Source organism: Colletotrichum lupini, chromosome 9 (genome assembly GCF_023278565.1).
Source record: "Colletotrichum lupini chromosome 9, complete sequence".
NCBI lineage: Eukaryota > Fungi > Ascomycota > Sordariomycetes > Glomerellales > Glomerellaceae > Colletotrichum > Colletotrichum lupini.
The window spans coordinates 1,219,590-1,235,704 of NC_064682.1; the positions used below are offsets into that span (position 1 = coordinate 1,219,590).

General features: G+C 39.0%; 7 protein-coding genes across 7 annotated transcripts; 2 read left to right on the forward strand and 5 right to left on the reverse strand.

Annotated features, from left to right (window-relative positions):
- Positions 1 to 327: 327 nt before the first annotated feature.
- Positions 328 to 1,404, reverse strand: CLUP02_16267 (uncharacterized protein; the record flags this gene model as incomplete). The annotated part of the gene is made up of 1 exon (XM_049295191.1): positions 328 to 1,404. The coding sequence occupies one exon, from the start codon at positions 1,402 to 1,404 to the stop codon at positions 328 to 330; it is 1,077 nt and encodes a 358-aa protein (XP_049152338.1).
- Positions 1,405 to 2,843: 1,439 nt separating this feature from the next.
- CLUP02_16268 (uncharacterized protein) lies at positions 2,844 to 3,104 on the reverse strand (the record flags this gene model as incomplete). Its single annotated transcript, XM_049295192.1, has 1 exon — positions 2,844 to 3,104. A coding segment is annotated over one exon (261 nt), but the record flags the coding sequence as incomplete, so codon positions are not given.
- A 6,916-nt stretch (positions 3,105 to 10,020) lies between these two features.
- On the forward strand, positions 10,021 to 10,989 carry CLUP02_16269 (cercosporin toxin biosynthesis protein; the record flags this gene model as incomplete). Its single annotated transcript, XM_049295193.1, has 4 exons — positions 10,021 to 10,179; positions 10,244 to 10,417; positions 10,469 to 10,584; positions 10,650 to 10,989. The coding sequence occupies 4 exons, from the start codon at positions 10,021 to 10,023 to the stop codon at positions 10,987 to 10,989; spliced, it is 789 nt and encodes a 262-aa protein (XP_049152340.1).
- Positions 10,990 to 11,143: 154 nt separating this feature from the next.
- Positions 11,144 to 11,854, reverse strand: CLUP02_16270 (2OG-Fe(II)oxygenase; the record flags this gene model as incomplete). Its single annotated transcript, XM_049295194.1, has 1 exon — positions 11,144 to 11,854. The coding sequence occupies one exon, from the start codon at positions 11,852 to 11,854 to the stop codon at positions 11,144 to 11,146; it is 711 nt and encodes a 236-aa protein (XP_049152341.1).
- A 953-nt stretch (positions 11,855 to 12,807) lies between these two features.
- Positions 12,808 to 13,032, reverse strand: CLUP02_16271 (uncharacterized protein; the record flags this gene model as incomplete). Its single annotated transcript, XM_049295195.1, has 1 exon — positions 12,808 to 13,032. The coding sequence occupies one exon, from the start codon at positions 13,030 to 13,032 to the stop codon at positions 12,808 to 12,810; it is 225 nt and encodes a 74-aa protein (XP_049152342.1).
- Positions 13,033 to 13,207: 175 nt separating this feature from the next.
- CLUP02_16272 (uncharacterized protein) lies at positions 13,208 to 14,047 on the reverse strand (the record flags this gene model as incomplete). The annotated part of the gene is made up of 1 exon (XM_049295196.1): positions 13,208 to 14,047. The coding sequence occupies one exon, from the start codon at positions 14,045 to 14,047 to the stop codon at positions 13,208 to 13,210; it is 840 nt and encodes a 279-aa protein (XP_049152343.1).
- A 1,469-nt stretch (positions 14,048 to 15,516) lies between these two features.
- Positions 15,517 to 16,032, forward strand: CLUP02_16273 (uncharacterized protein; the record flags this gene model as incomplete). The annotated part of the gene is made up of 1 exon (XM_049295197.1): positions 15,517 to 16,032. A coding segment is annotated over one exon (516 nt), but the record flags the coding sequence as incomplete, so codon positions are not given.
- Between the last annotated feature and the right edge of the window lie 83 nt (positions 16,033 to 16,115).

Below are 16,115 nucleotides of genomic sequence, written 5' to 3' on the forward strand. Positions count from 1 at the left end.
CCAAAGGGCCGCTGTTCTTATGTTGTACGAAGCGTGGAAAAGTGCTTGTCGCTACTGTCTTGGCTTTGCAGCAGTGTGTTTGCACGGTTTGACCGGAATCCGGCCAGTCCTAATCCCTCTGCGTGGGTCAAGTTGAAATCCAAGTCTGTTGGCGATGAGTTTGACAGTGTTATTTTCCCGAGTTTACTTAACCTATGAATGAATCTTAGGTGGACTGTTATTTGAAAAAATATCATATCATCATAGCAGGTGCTATGTTTTGGATATTTGATACAAGGTCTTGTCTGCGATGACTATTGATCTAAAGTCTTTTCGTGTCCGCGCCTTTCAACCACTGTTAACACTAAGCCTCTGCTTGACAATTTCCGACACCTCATCCCACTTCTCATCGACCAATTTTTCAGCATCGTTTTTCCAGAGATACAGATTCTGCATCATGGTGGCGTTGATGTCGAATTCCTCCTTGAAAGCTTTGCTGTTCTCATCATGCAAGTTGTGCCATATTTCTCTCTGCTTGATCCCAGTCGCCTGTGCTTCGGCAACGTAGTCGTGTCGGATTTCGAAGTAGGTATGCAAGGCTAGGGGGATATTGCCTGCACATTTTGAGAGACATTTGGCTATGGTGGCTCCGTCTTCGATGGCTTGACTAGCACCTTGAGTCGAAGTGGGTAGAAAGGGATGTGCAGCATCGCCCATCAAAGTAATTAGCCCGGAGTCTGCGACCCATTTGTCGAGGCAAGGGCGGTACACGAGCTTCCAGTCAATGACTGAAGGCATCTTTTCCCACACTCTTCTGACAGCAGGATCCCATCCTTCTAGACATGCCAACACATCATCTTTGGTGGCCTCTTTAGTCCAACTCTCCGCGACGTCCCCAACGTCTTTGTGAGTCAAGACCGCATTGATCTCCTTTCCACCCTGCAGAGTGCTAATGAACCCATGAGAGTCCTTGGCCAGGAACAACCGGATTGAATCACCGTCTCTGAGGAATTTACTGGTCAAAGGGTCGTCGCGAAGGAGGTCACCGCTCATGAATGATCGGTAGATGGCGTATCCGCTTGCCTGAGGTTTATCTTCATAACCCAGCACAGTCGTGCGTCCCTTGCTTCTGACGCCGTCCGCGATGATGACGACATCTGATTGAATTATTTCTCCTGAGGAAAGGGCTATGCTAGGTTGACTGGGATCGTAGACTTCGACTCGCTCGCCAAGCCGGATTTTGACGCCCTGTTCGAGAGCGAAGTCCTTCATGATGAGGTGGAAGTCGCCTCTGTGACCGATGATTTGGCGGCATCCGTAATTCTCCACGGACTTTCCAATTTGGTCGTCGATGCCAAGGACTTTGTCGGAAGAATCGAAGTTATAGATGCGCATCTCGGTACTCTGACTTGCGATTGGCTCCATTCTGGACCCGACTCCCCAGCGATAAAGAAGCCTTGCCGAGTTCGAGCCAAAGCCGATACTATCACCAAGGCGCAGGAATTCTTTCAGTTGATCAACTATCAAGACATCATAGCCTTGACGACGGCACGCAATGCCGCATGCCAGACCTCCAAGGCCTGCGCCGACTATCGTGACTTTCAGGGGATGAGACATGAAGAGGGATTTCGGGGAAAGTTAATATTGATGACGTGGAGTTGAGAACAAAGTTGAGAACAAGTAATGATTGGGATTTGACAACGACTTACTTTCAGAGTGGCCCTTCGATGTTGCTTTAAACCATCTTCAAACAGGTCATCCAAAGTCGTCGACTTACATGCCTTGTGGGGTAGGCGGCCTACCCCACAAGGCATCGGTTCGCCCCCTCCACATGCATAGGAGGGCCTTGAATACATCAATAGATGGTGTCGTCGGCCTGTTCAAAATGCGTTTGAGCTTCCGTGCTATTGCAAACATATCGACTCACTTAGTGTCGAAAGAACCCACGTATTCATCATGTCCTTCCTCCAAATTCTCCTTCAATCTTTGCGGGACAGTATTGCTGTTCTCGAACATGAAGTCCGACAACACGATCTAGGAACCCCCCAAGTATGGGACCCGGAAGCCTTTACAAAGTTCGATGACCCCGAACATCTGATCTCTTGGCAAGCATTTGAGGCTATTGAGAAGATTCGCGTTGACGTTCGCGCTCTCGATGCAGCGGTCACGCCCAACCACATCAAGCTGCTTGAGATGGGTTTGCAACCAGCGCGGACGAATGCACTCAATGTGGCAGTGTCCCTTGGTATCACAGATGTGATTAAAGATCTTGGGGGCGATGCGAAGCTCGAGGATTTAGCTAGCCGACTGAATGTCAATGAGCAGAAACTAGGTACATAAGCAGCCCGTACTACGCCGCTTCTAACGTCCAAAGCTGTTAGTATCCCTATTACAAGGTAGTTGGTTTAAACCGTAGTTAACGAAGAGATTAATTAAACTATATAAATATCTACGTAGTAAGTATAAAAAGGAGGTTCTAACCGTAGGTTAAGCTAGCTACGATAATCGTAAATAGGGCCCCTAATTAGCCCCTATATAGTCGGCTATATACCGTAGTTAAATTAAACTTCTAATTTAATATTAACTTTCTCTTTTTTTTATTAATTTAACTACTATAGTTAGAGGTATAATTCGACCTCGGGCCCGTTTACTAAGTCGTCTCTTTTTTTTTTTTTTTCTCTACTCTTTTTATATAACCTATCCCTCTATTTATATAATAACTTTTTTACTATTTATAAATTACTTTAATCCCTTATTTAATACTACTTTTATAAAAGCGTTTACGAGGTTATTTTTATTATTAATTTAATAAATCTTAAGTATCTCGCGCTTTTTATATAATTACCTAAGGGCTATAATATTAATTATAAGCCTCTTTTTTTTTTTATTCCTAATTTAATGAGGTATTTATATAGTAAATAAAAATCGGTATAAATAACCGTTAAAATAAATAAAAAGCTAATTCGATTAGTAATTTTTTTTAGTATTATTAAAATTATATAAGAGAGGTTAATACCGTTAACTATATTATAAACTTCTAACGCTAGTATACTTCTCGTTACCCGCTTATTTTTAATTAATAAGTAATAGATTATATTACTATATATAATAAATTCGCTCTCGCTTATACTCTTATTAACTAGGATAATAATATACCCTAATTACGAAATAAAGTCGTTATTATTTATAAATAACTTATTAATAAAAACGTAGAGCTTACTAATTATAAAGTCGATTAAGTAATAAACGAGACCTTAATTAAGATTTATTTTTTATTACTTAAGCCGCTTATTAAATACCTTAACGTCTTATTTAGTTAAATTTATAGCCTATACTACCTTAGCGTAGTTAAAAATTACTTCGAGTTAATAAATACTTATAATATATACCCCTTACGTAAGCTTAGCTTTATATTATTTTTTAATATTAATTACGTTCGGATTAATAAAATTAATCTTTTTACTCTACCCCTTTTATTAAAAAACGACGGTTTCCTTTTTAATTATAAGAATCTTATTATTAAATACTAGGGGGGTATTTATTATAAGGACCTTTTTTAATTTTATTACGAAGCCCGCTTTTTAAAGCTCCTTATCCTCTTTTTTTATAAAGTTAATATTAAATAGGCTTAATAAATCGTCGGTTTATATTCTAACGATCCTAAATTAATCGCTTTTATATTCTATAATTAATAAGTACGGGTTATATATAGAAGTAACTATTAATAGTTAATTAATATAAAAATCGTAGTAAGTAGCTTATTAATAAGTACCCGATTCTATAAGCCTATATAGTAGCTTAAGTACTTTAATAATCGTACTTTCTAAGTACTTACTAACTATTTCTTTTAATAAATAGGCTAGGATTTTTTTTATAAGCCCTGTAGCCGATTAGGTATAGGCCTAGGTAATATTACGGCTCTAAATCTCGTATCCCTTTTTCTATAGTAATACTATTAGTACTATTATTAATCGTTAGCTATAGCGCTATATAGTAAGCGATTATATAAGTAGCGTTACTTTTTTAATATTACCGTACCCCTAAATTATATATCTAAACTTTTCGTACGGCTAGGGTATTTCTTTTTTTTTTAATTTTATAAACTATTCGTAATTTAAATATATAGAGGTTTATATGTTTTTTTAAGTTATATAAGATAAATTAATAGACCCCTCGATTACGAAGAGTATTTACTTTAATAAGATCTAATCCCTTATACGGCTTTTTAGTAATTATAATTACGCTTTCCTTATATAGTTTAACTACTAGCTCGAAATCGGCTTTCTTTTTTACTATATAAAAAGTATTAATTACCTTATTACTAATAATAAATTGCCGCGTTAGGGCTTATTATCGTAGTCTTTTACGACGTTTTATTAGTAGTATTAATACCCTTTTAATAATTTCTTTTTCCTCGTTATTTATTAATATTATTACGACGATTTTATTAAGGATGATTTCCTATACTTTTATTACGGGTTATATAGTTTTCCCTAGCTCTTTTTCTTTTTATAAGTTAGAAATTACTTTGTTAGGATCTATATAGTACGGTCTAATTACTATAATTAATATTTTAAGTAGCTAGTTACGATTTCTTATAACTATATAAAAGCGCTTATTAATAGAAATTAACTTATATAGCCTAGCCTATTATTAAGTAATTTCGCGCTATACTCGTATATCCGAATTTAGTAATATATCTAAATTACCCCCTATATCGGGCCTATTATATATAGTAATTACCTTATTAACTTACCTTTTTATACTTACTTTATATAGTACTTATATTACTTTTTTAATTACTTAAGCTCGTTAACTTATACCTAACGATAGTAGCGAGGCTAAAGTCGTTCTTAAATATGCTCTAAATATTAATAGCGTTAATATAAGTCCGTTAGGCCCTATAATATCGTTATAGTATTTAAGTACTATTTAGAGGTATTCGTTATTAATAAAATCTAGATTTTCCTCTTTAATAATTCTAAACGCCCTTTTTAATTACTAATATACCCTTTTTACTTTTTTAATATTATAGTACGCTTTAATGGGTACGACTTTTAGTTATATACCGTAAGCCGTTATATTATCCCTAAATTCTACTAACTTAAAGCTAGTATTAGCGTCGGTTTTAATACTATCTAGCGGTCCTTAGTATATATTAATTTAGCTTTTTTATAGGGCTACCTATACTATTTTTATTTATAAATCTTAGAGGAATTACCCTACTTAGAAAGATATAGCTACGTCGATTATATATAGTACTAGCTAACTATTTAAATAGAAAATATTAATAACGATTTCCTAGTTAAAGTTAAGCTTATTACGTAATTTAAATTTAAATCTGCGTAAGCTCTGCGTATTTATTTAGTATTAATAATATATTTTTATTAATTACTCTAGCGCCCCTATTTTAATATTATTATTATTTAATTACTTTAAGAAGTTATATAGCCTCGTAACTAACGGGTACCCGAATCTCTAGTATAGTCTTCTAAGCTTACTTTTTATTAAGTAATTAATTAACTTTATATTATTAATAAGCTTTATAAACGTATACCCCTATTATCGTTTAACTATTTCGAAATACTTACCGCTAGAAATTATATTCCTTATATTATTAAATATAATACTTAGTTAATTTATATTTCTTAAATATAAGAGAAATAGGGTATTAATAAGTAAAATATAAAAAGTTATTATTCCGAAGTACGTCTCTATTTTTACTATACTTAGGGTAACGATTTTTTTACCTAGGCCGAAACTAATTTTTATAATACTCGCTATTAATATATTAAGTATTATTAGCGCGATTTTTTATAGCGCTTAGAATTGCCCTTTTCTTCTAGTTAATTATTATAATACCCTAGTATCTAAGATAACTTTATAAAAATTATTTAAGCCGTACTTTTTACTTACGTAAAATACTTATATAAGCTTAGTATTTAAGGGATCTAAGTAGTATAAAAAGGACCCCTCTAGCTACCCTTAGATTTACTTAGTACTATATTCTTTTTTTTTAAATATTAAAAAAGATAATATCTTCTCTTTAATTATTAAAAAAATAAGCTTCGGCCTTATTAAATTTACCTTTTTAACCGCCTCTATATTTATTATCTAAGGGACCTTCCTTTACTATTTATAAATAAAAGCTTATTTATTAAGAGCTTTTACTACCCTCTATTCGTTTAGCTTTATATATTCTTTAAAAGCTAACGAGGTAAAAAAAGAGTAGTTAATATTATTAATTTTATTATAATCTAATTCGTTAGTATAGGGGGTAAGATCTTCCTTATCTTCCGAATTTCTTATAGGGGGTATATATTTTAAGCTACTATTTTAATTACCGTTACTAAGTTTTATACCCCCGGATCTACCCTTATATATAATAAAGAATTAGTTAAACTAACGAGGGCTAGTTTTATTATTTATTACCCTCGACTTTTTATACTATTCGTACGATTTAGTACGCTCTTTTTTAAAGTAGTTTTTTAATTAATATTTATCTTTTTTATAAATATAGTATTACCTCTTTCGTTACCCTACTTATAAATTAAATCTCTACTTATTTAATAAATCTAGGCCTTTTTATTAATAATTACCGTATTTAGCCTCTTTTCCTTTTTTATTATACGTTTAATTAACTTAATATTATTAATAAGGGCCGTTATATACTTAGAAATAGGTTTAATATAGCATTCTTACTTTAATATTAAAGCTAGATCTTAGCTTTAAATAAAGCGTCTCGTAATTTTTAAGTACTTAGTATAGGGTTATTTTTACTTTTAATATATATTAAATTATAATATAAAAATATCCGACTTTCCGTTTATTTATCCTCTTATTTAGCTAGGTTTTCGCTAGCTTATTAATTCGATTAATAAGCTTTTTAAAGATTTTTACTTACGATTTACCCTCTATTATCCTAGCTATAAATATAAAAAAAATCGCTCGTAGCTTAGATAAGAGCTCTAGGTTCTTATTATAAGTCTTAAAGCGGCTTCGGATTACGTTAATTATACTAAGAAAGTCGTTTTAATTAAGATTACGTACCGCTTTATGATAATAATTAAAGGCTTTACTTATAAATACGATATTAATTACCGAATAGTACTAATATTTTCTAATTTTAACTTTTTTATAATAATTATAAAATATTATTAGGGTTTTTTATAAGACCTTATACTTCCCCCTAGAGTATAATTTCTTTTTTAAAAAGATCTTTTTAAGGTTTATAAATTACCTCGTATTTATTATTAGATGTTTAGTATTTATATACGATTCTTACGTCGCTACGTACTATTAGTAACTTTAGGTCGTTTATTTTTTTTTATTAACTAATCGGTACCGAATTTCGTATTAATAGTAATAACGAGTTATAGATCGAAATAGGTAGAATTATTAATTATCGTACTTTTAATATTATATTTTACCCTAGTATATTTCTTTATAACGATAGATTTTTATTAATAATTATAGGGAGGAAATCTAGGTCGTTTACTTTTTTTTTAAATTCGTTAAAGCGATTATACGCTTTATTAACCTATACTTAGTTTTATAATACGAATTCTTTCTCTATAATTATTACTATTAATATTTTATATAGCTTTTATAATTATAATTACGCTAGTAATACCCCTCGCCCATAGAGGAATTTATTAACTACTTTTACGATTCTTAGGCTTATGCTTACGAACTATTCGTTTAGTTAGTAACTAAGGTTATTTACGATTTTATAAAATAGGGGTTACCCCTATAGCCCCTTTTTTTTATAAACCTTAGTTAAATAGATTAATACTACGTTAATTTACTTACCGTTAGGCTAATCCGCGATTTTATATATTTACGTCCCCTAATAATCCAGGTTAATATTTACTTACTTATAAAGGATTAAGATTCTATTTAGGATTAGGTTTTATCTTTTTTTTTTTTACTTTAACTTACTAAAGGTCGTACTCTAGCTTATACTTATATTAGTAATTACTAATATATTTAATTTTACTAAAGATATATTTAATTTACGCACTAGTTATAATAAATCCGTACTTTTATTACTTAACGAATTTATTAAAGTCTAAGAGATTCCCGCTTTTTTTTACTATCTCGCTACTATTCTTATTTTTACTATTTTTAGTAATTATTATTACTTTTTTAAATTACTACTTATTATACTTATTAAAATCCTCTTTTTCGTTTAGTATAAAAGGGTAGGTTTTAGTAATTCCTTTTTATAATAATAATAATAAACGTTTATATTATTATAAGAAGATATAATAATTAGTCTCGGGATTTTTACTAATTACTAGTTTCCGCTATCCTATATATTTCTAGCTTCCTAAGCCTCGTACTTTTTATAATTTCTAAATAGCTTTTTTCCTTAACTTATTTTTTTTAGGGTAGTATTTTATAAAAATAGTTAAAAATAGATATTAAGTAGCTTATAAAAAAGCTATATAAGTTATTAAGAACTATATAAGTTATTAAGTATAGTTAACGAAGTTAAGCCCTCTTTTTTATAAAATTATAGATTTTAAAAACTTATTAAAAATACTTATTTATTACTTATACATAATAAGGTTAAATATTTTAGAAAATTTGTTTTTTATAGCCTCTTAATACCTTATTTTATATCTTTTAAATAGTTTTTTTTATAGCTTAATTATAGTTAAGTAATTATTACTTACTAGCGATCCCTTTTATTACTTAGTTAATTTTTTAAAATTAATAATCTCGTACCGGGAGTTAGTATAAAAAGAAGCCCTTTAGTAGCCCTCTAGAGGATTTTTTCTTTTTTTTAAATCCTCGTTTTTTCAGCTTTTTTTTAAGTTAATAATAACTCTAGCGAGAGGTCGTAAGATTATTTTAGGGTAGCTATTTTTTTTTAAATTAATCTCCGAGATCCGTAATACTCTTAACTCGATATTATTAAGACTTTTAAATCCCCTTTTCTCTTATTAAACCGTTTTTTATATTATATTTTTAAATAATACCTAGGGGGTAATTAAAAGAGCTATAAAGAGGTTATTTAAATTATAAGCTTAAAGTTATACTTATAAGATCTTCGTAATAATAGATTTTTTTATATACTATAGATCTCTTAGCTTAATAACTTTTATAAAATTATTTTTATTACTAAATAAGAATATTTATATTTAAAAATCCCCTTTTTTAATTACGTAGTACTTTTTTATATTATATTATTAAGCTCGTTCGTTATACTAATTAATTAAGTAAGTAGTCGTTACGTAAGTATTTTTTTTTATTAATTTAATTAGTTAATTTTTAATTACGGGCCGGTTATAAAAAAGTTATTTAATAAAAAAACTACTTAAAGTAATAATAAAAGGCTAATTACTTAACTAGTTCTATTAATTAACGTATTTTAACGTAATAAACGTTAACCTCTTATAAGTAGTAAAGGGCTACGATTACTTAATTTTATATAGCATTTAAGAATTACCTCTTTTTTTATTTATTTTCGTAAAGTTAATTAATACGAATCTCCTATCTTATATAATATTAAGAGGTCGTCTTTTTTATATAACGAGATACCTTACTAATCTATAATAATAGAATTTAATTACTAATTAGTATTAATATTCTTATTATAAAATAGTTAGTTCGAACCGTAGTTAATAAAGAGATTAATTAAATTATATAAATATTCACGTAGTAAGTATAAAAAGGAGGTTCTAACTATAGGTTAGGCTAGCTACGATAATTATAAATAGGGCCCTTAATTAGCCCCTGCGTAGTCGGCTATATGCCGCGGTCGAATTAGACTTCTAATCCGATAAAAGCCTACTAATTATCATTCTAAGAAGGGTCTTAAGAACTTTGGCTACTAAGTATATCTACTAAGAGAAGCATCTAGGTGTTTTCAGCAATACGCGGCATAGTAAGACTCTCGAAAAGGAAGGAAGTGCTGCTCTATTTCTGTCCCTCTTGTAAGCTCCAATCACGGTCCTGGGTGTCCATTATCAGTGGTCTAACAAGCGAAGAGCGGACGAGGGCTTAAGGAGCTCTGCAGGTCTGCTGTCTCATATGACAGATACCAAGACCAAAGACTCTTTTCTGGCCACAGATGCTCCATTCTGTTTCACAGTAGCACAGAATGGCGAAACTTTCTTCGAGCACATTGGTCATCCCGAGAACTCTAGGGCTGCGCTTAAGGTGATCAAGGGTGTTGTACCATGGCTCAACGTAAGTGTGCTCCGGTATACATCTCGTCAAATTTGACTCTGGCTTATCAACACGTTTGTTATAGAGGACAACTAGGCCAGCGCTTCTCAATGACTACCCCTGGCATGAGAACCCCAAAGCTCGAGTTGTGGATGTCGGGTGCGGTCCAGGTGACAGCGGATTTGACATAATGAGGAACAATCCGGAGCTTCATTGGACTTTCCAGGACCTTCAGCCGGCCATCGAGAGCTTGAAGACCGTGAGTTGCGCGTGGTCTAAGACTGTAACCCGGTACTGACGTCCCAAACAGAACCTGCCCGAGGATATTGCACAAAAGGCTGCGGAAGGAAAAGTCAAATGTGTCATACAGGACTACTTCGAAGAGAACGCAGCAGAGGGTGACATATGGTACCTCAGAGGAGTTCTGTGAGTACTAGTGGTTTCCGAATTGCGTATTAACCGCCCCGCTACGACATACTGACTAATTTCAGGCGCGAGTATGATGATGAAGACGCTGTCAAGATACTTACCAACGTTGCGAACTCCATGAAAAGAACTCTGGGCTCACGGATGGTGATTAACGAGATATGGAACTCGACTCCGTTCATTGTCAGTAATCAGAATACGGCCCCGTCTACTCTGACACCTCATCAACAGTCAAGGCTTCCGGACCTTGCCAACTTGATGACATGGAATACTCTGTTCTTCTTCGGCGGCAAGGAAAGATCGGTGCCAGAGCTCGAGTTGATTCTTCGAAAAGCAGGTCTGAAAATCAGCCGGTTCTTCCAATTTCGCACGATCACTACCATGGTAGAGTGCTCACTAGCGTAGAGGGTATGGTTGCAAACTTCCATAGCTCAAAAGCAATAGACTAGGTATCATCTGCTGTCTTGAGCGTACGACTCATGAACAAGTGAAGACATGTACAACCCCTCTTTCTATTCCTGTTTCACCAATACTCCGTGTAAGTACCATTCCAATCATTTCAAGAAGCCTTGGCTTCTATCTTCTCTTCCTCGCCCGCTACGATATCCTCGTCGCCTTTCTTCCAACGATACTCCTTCTCAATGCCTAGTTCTCTTTGCGCAGTGTCGCAGAGTTTTGCGTTCCCACAGCCGCATATGGCCGGCTCCCTGATCCACCGATACGTGATACTCCACCGATCTTCTCTCTTCCGCACCGTTCCATCAGGCAACGTGTCCGTCTTCCGTTTCCTGATTCCGTGCTTCCAATGCAGTCTTGAGTCTCCCGACATCTGCAACATGCTCCTCGGGGTAAGATCTACTTCCACCATCCTTCCTTCCTCGCCATCGTCTGGTGGCAAGGCGAATTGCATCATGACGGGCGATCCTAGAGATAGCGCATATAGCTGATCATATGCGGAATGAGTATCGACATGGGGCGGGATGCCGGCGCCGGGTGGGTAGTGTTGCAGGCAAACTTGGTCCGGTGGTCTGCCTTCGCGTGTAGGAATCAACGGCTCCAGCCAGTCTGGGAAAGGGCTGAAGGGAACGTTGGGATCCACGCCGAATGTTTTGTAGTCGAAGGTGTAGCCGTAGTGGAGAGACAGTCGCCCAGATCGGTCTGGCCATGATAGCTCGTTGCGAAAGATGTGTACTAACTTTTCCTCATGCTCGGCTGTAATATAATCGTCTTGCCAGAAGATGCCCGAGGGCTGAATCAAAAGTTCGTTCATTGCGTAAGTTTCAGCACCATGCAGAGCTTTCGTTGTGCTAGTGGTAATGAGTTTGAGTTGTTGAATTACACTGCTGGATGAGATGATGTTGAACCAAAAATTAACTCAGCGGCAAAAGTCGTTCAGTGTGGCACCACCACGGAACCAAAGTGGGGCACGTGCGGGAAACCGTAGCGGCTACGGATGGGAAAGAGAAGACTCATTCTAAGATTTCCATCCATAGGAACCTCACTCATATCACTTACAACAGCCACAAGAAGAGTCCTGAGTTTGATGCTAAGTCAAGATTCGGTACCAATAAGATACTGCTCACAGAGTCCGCTAACAACGCTGTCATGGGGGTGACCATGGTCTCTGTCGTTGATGATAATATCAGAACAGGGAAGGAAGCCTCAGTGGTCCCAACCACTCCAGCTGGGTACCGTAGATGAGAGCCTCAATGTATGCAGATGAAATTCTTGGCAAGGAACACGCTTCTCGGTGGGTTAAAAGCTGCATGTGACTGCGACTGCCACTGAGTATGAGAGGTGGGGTTGTTTTCTTTGCTGTTGGGGGCGGCGGGGTAGACAGAACGGAATGTAAAGCACTCAAAAAGCATGCCGTATGCCTCATATACATCAACATTAGGTCCATGGACTTGAGAACCCTACTGGTATGAGAGGCTGCTTCCGGCTTGTCATTAGATTTGAGAGACAGCCAGATAGATGACTCAGGTGATGATAACAGTGAATCGATCGGGTCGTACAAGCATTGCCGACATCCCATGTCGTGGATGAAACGGTTCTGAAGCTTGATCCCCAGCTGTGCCTCGCTAGACACGGCAAGCCCACTGCTAATCAAATTTGAGACGAATGACGGGATGAACGATACATGAACGCAGAGCACAGATGGGGAGGCAAGCTTAAGTAGGTGTTAAAGGATGAGTTTTTTGATGTCGCATTAAGCAGCAGACACTAGGTATATGTGTGGGTAGGTAGGGGGACTAGATTTATGTAACCGTTCCGTTGAACAAGGCGTCCCTTTAAACCAACCGTCTTGTTCGTTAACGCTTTTTCCCATATCCCGAGAAATCTGCACAAATGTCCAAAGCAGAAAAAGCTGGTGGTGGGCACGAGGGGCAATGGCAAATAGGCCGCACCATCCAAAATATGTGCCCCGAAAGAAAAGAGGTATCCCATGCGCCGTCAAGAAGCTCTGAAGATTAAGGAAAACATCCATTACTGGGCTTCGTCATCGTGGCGAGGTTTTTTTTGCGTGGGTTTTGTGTGAGATGACCCCCTTTCCCCGACGAAAAACTCACCCCAGGCAAGGGAAGAAGACTGGACCAGGCGGAAAGAAAAGGATGAACCTTTCTTACGCGGTGAACTTGTCGCCGAGAGTGACGTCCAGGTGGCCCTTGTAGTAGCCCTTGCAGCCGACACCATCCTCAGCCTCCATACCGGGCATGTAGGCACCCTCGTTGGTGCCGTCAGACTTGACCCAGGAGCAGGTCTTGCCGTTGGCGGCGACCTTCATGCCGAAGTAAGCCATGCTCTGGGAGCCGGCGACGAGGACGGAGGCGTCGGCACCGGAGTTGCCGCCGTTGGGGGTGGAGCCCCAGTCGAACTCGAGCCAGGTGCCAGCGAACTGGCCGATGGGGGTCTTGGGGACCGTGGAGCCGGAGCCGCAGGCGCATGAGCCCTGGGAGTCGGCGTCGAAGGCGACGTTCTTGGACTGACCCTCCTTGACGGTGAAAGTAATCGCGGCGAACCAGCAGCCGTCGATCAGGCCCTTAGGGCCGATCTTGTTGAAGCACGAGCAAGAGTAGTCGGCATCGCTCGCGGTGAAGGTAGTGGTGTAGTTGTAGAGGGAGACGCTGGCGTCGTTGACGATCTGCATGTTGCAGCCCCAGTTGTCTGCGCTGCCGGTGTTGCCAGAGTAGGCGATCTCGGCGATGGTGGCGCGCTTGCTGTTGGAGCCGCTGCAGAAGGGGGTGTAGACACCGCCGGTGGAAGCGGCAGAGGTAGCGGCGGGGGCGGCAGAGGTGGAAGAGGGAGTCGTGGAGGGGAGGATGTTCTTGATGAAGGTCAGGTCGCGCTCCTCGACGGCGTCAGCGCTGCGGCGCTCGTGGAACTTCTGGTGGTTGTGGGCAGAAGGGTGGGCAGACACGCCGGCGAAGGCGGCCGCGAGGACGACGGCAGAGGTGAAGTGCATCTTGAACTATCGGGAGATCGTGAAGAGATTCGTAAAACTCGTTGGTGGTTAAGAATGCTAAGCGTTGTGTTTTTGTTTGCTAGACCCGTCCGGAAAAGAGTGACAGCGGGTTATCAAGATAACTCGCGGATTTGGACGATGGTTTGAAGAGAGAGTGGTGGTGTCAAAAAAACCAGAAACCGGGATGTGCCAGAAAAGGGAGGGAGATGAGAGCCATTTTGAAGGGATGGAAATAATCTCACTCGAAGCGCCCTTCTGCGAGGCGTGTTAGCAAGAGACATTGTCAAACTGGGGGAACTTGGTGTGGTGACAGGGGCGTCGTCACCAAGACATCGCGTTCTGCTCTATCATCCACCATCAACAGCCCATCACAACCCGTCAACAACCCTGCTTAGCCAGGAACAGACACCAAAACGGGTAAAGGTCCAGCAGTGATGACCGAGAGGGCTAGGCGATGTGGAGAAGGGCATCGCTGGTTCCAGGGCCAGACAGGCCGGGCCAGGAACAATCTCTGTTTCTCTCGCTGCTTGCCAGCTTGGCTCTGCCAACTCAGGCACACGCACACACAGACACACACACCTCCCTCTTGACGTGTGGGAGCCAGGAACCAGTAGGGAGACATGGGTAAGTCGGATGGTGGAGGGAAATGGGCCATGGATGGATCATGGTGCACCGCCGGCGCCAGGGCAGGATTGGACGGTGATGCGGGAAAAGGGGGTGGGGAAGGTAATTTCACCGCACGCCAATTCCAAAAGGGCCACGGCCAGCCAAAGCTTGGTCCCAGGTTCGAGTCCAAGCCAATCCCTCCTCAAGGTCGCAGTAACATTCCATTCACAAGCCAACCAGAAGCCAAGCATCACTAGACCGTTACACGGCGGACCTGCCAATGGGTGATTATCGACTGGGAAGATGAGATACTAAAGCTTGGGTTTGTTTGGTTTGATGGATCGTCATCAAAAGTATTTCCATCTCATCTTGGGGTGATGCGGATATTCAGCGCCTAAAAGCCACATCACACACACATTGGGATGAAAACATCCCGTTGCTGTTGGACAACGCATCAGTGTCTTTCTCGAGTCGAGTGAAAGTCCCCTTCTTTTCTGTATGCCCCATGGATCCCACACCAACAAATGCCGGCAGGAAAAGCGCGCCGGCCAGGCACACCCGCACGTTAGGTTTCTGGCTGCGTGAGAGAGGGGAAGAGGCTTGCCGCCATGTCAGGAACAGTCAACTTAGCTCCAGCGCCTGGGCCTGGAACCTGGACCTCGACCTGGAACCGGAACACGAAATCTTGGACTTGGTCGGTGGACCACAAACATGGCACCCACAAAGTGCCACCACACTCCAACTTTGCACGACGGGACACTCAAGAGAAGCACAAGCTATGACGGGAAGATCGACGCTGCCCGTCCACATGTCCACAAGCGACCTGCAGAATCGCACAAAGTTCTGCCTTGCTTGCCTGCAGTGTTTTGCTGTCCGCTGGACCGGATTCAGGTTTCTCGAACCCTTCCAGACGTGATAAGAAGTCTAGAGCGGTGCCAACTCCAGGTTTCCGTTTCTTGCTTTTCTCGATTTGTCTCCATGACTCCGACCAAAGCAGAGACTTTCCCTGGTGGAGATCCGGTGGAGGCGTCCGAGTGCATAAAGTTAAATCTCTCACCCAAATGCTCATGAACAGGCGAGTTGACGCCCCCGAACTTCAGAGACAGTCGTCACTGCTTGCCTTCCATGACGTTGCATATCCAAGCCCTATAGTCGCAATACCCCTCATCGACGTCCTATTCGTCCTTCAACCTGCTGTCAGCATGCAAAGTTCGGCACCCGAAAACCCCTCAGTTGTGTTCTGGTCTTATCTGCAAGCCTCTCGGAAGAGGGTTGACGACTCGATATCTGGGAGCATCGAAATGCAGCATAGACGCATTCAATCGTCAAGATCATCCGATGGAGACAGCCTGATGGAGACAACATCACAGTATTTGTGAAGTGAGGGATTGGAGATTGCCTGTGCGGATACGGACACATACCATTCAAGAAGAGCAAAGTCAGGATAACAGGCAAGGTGACC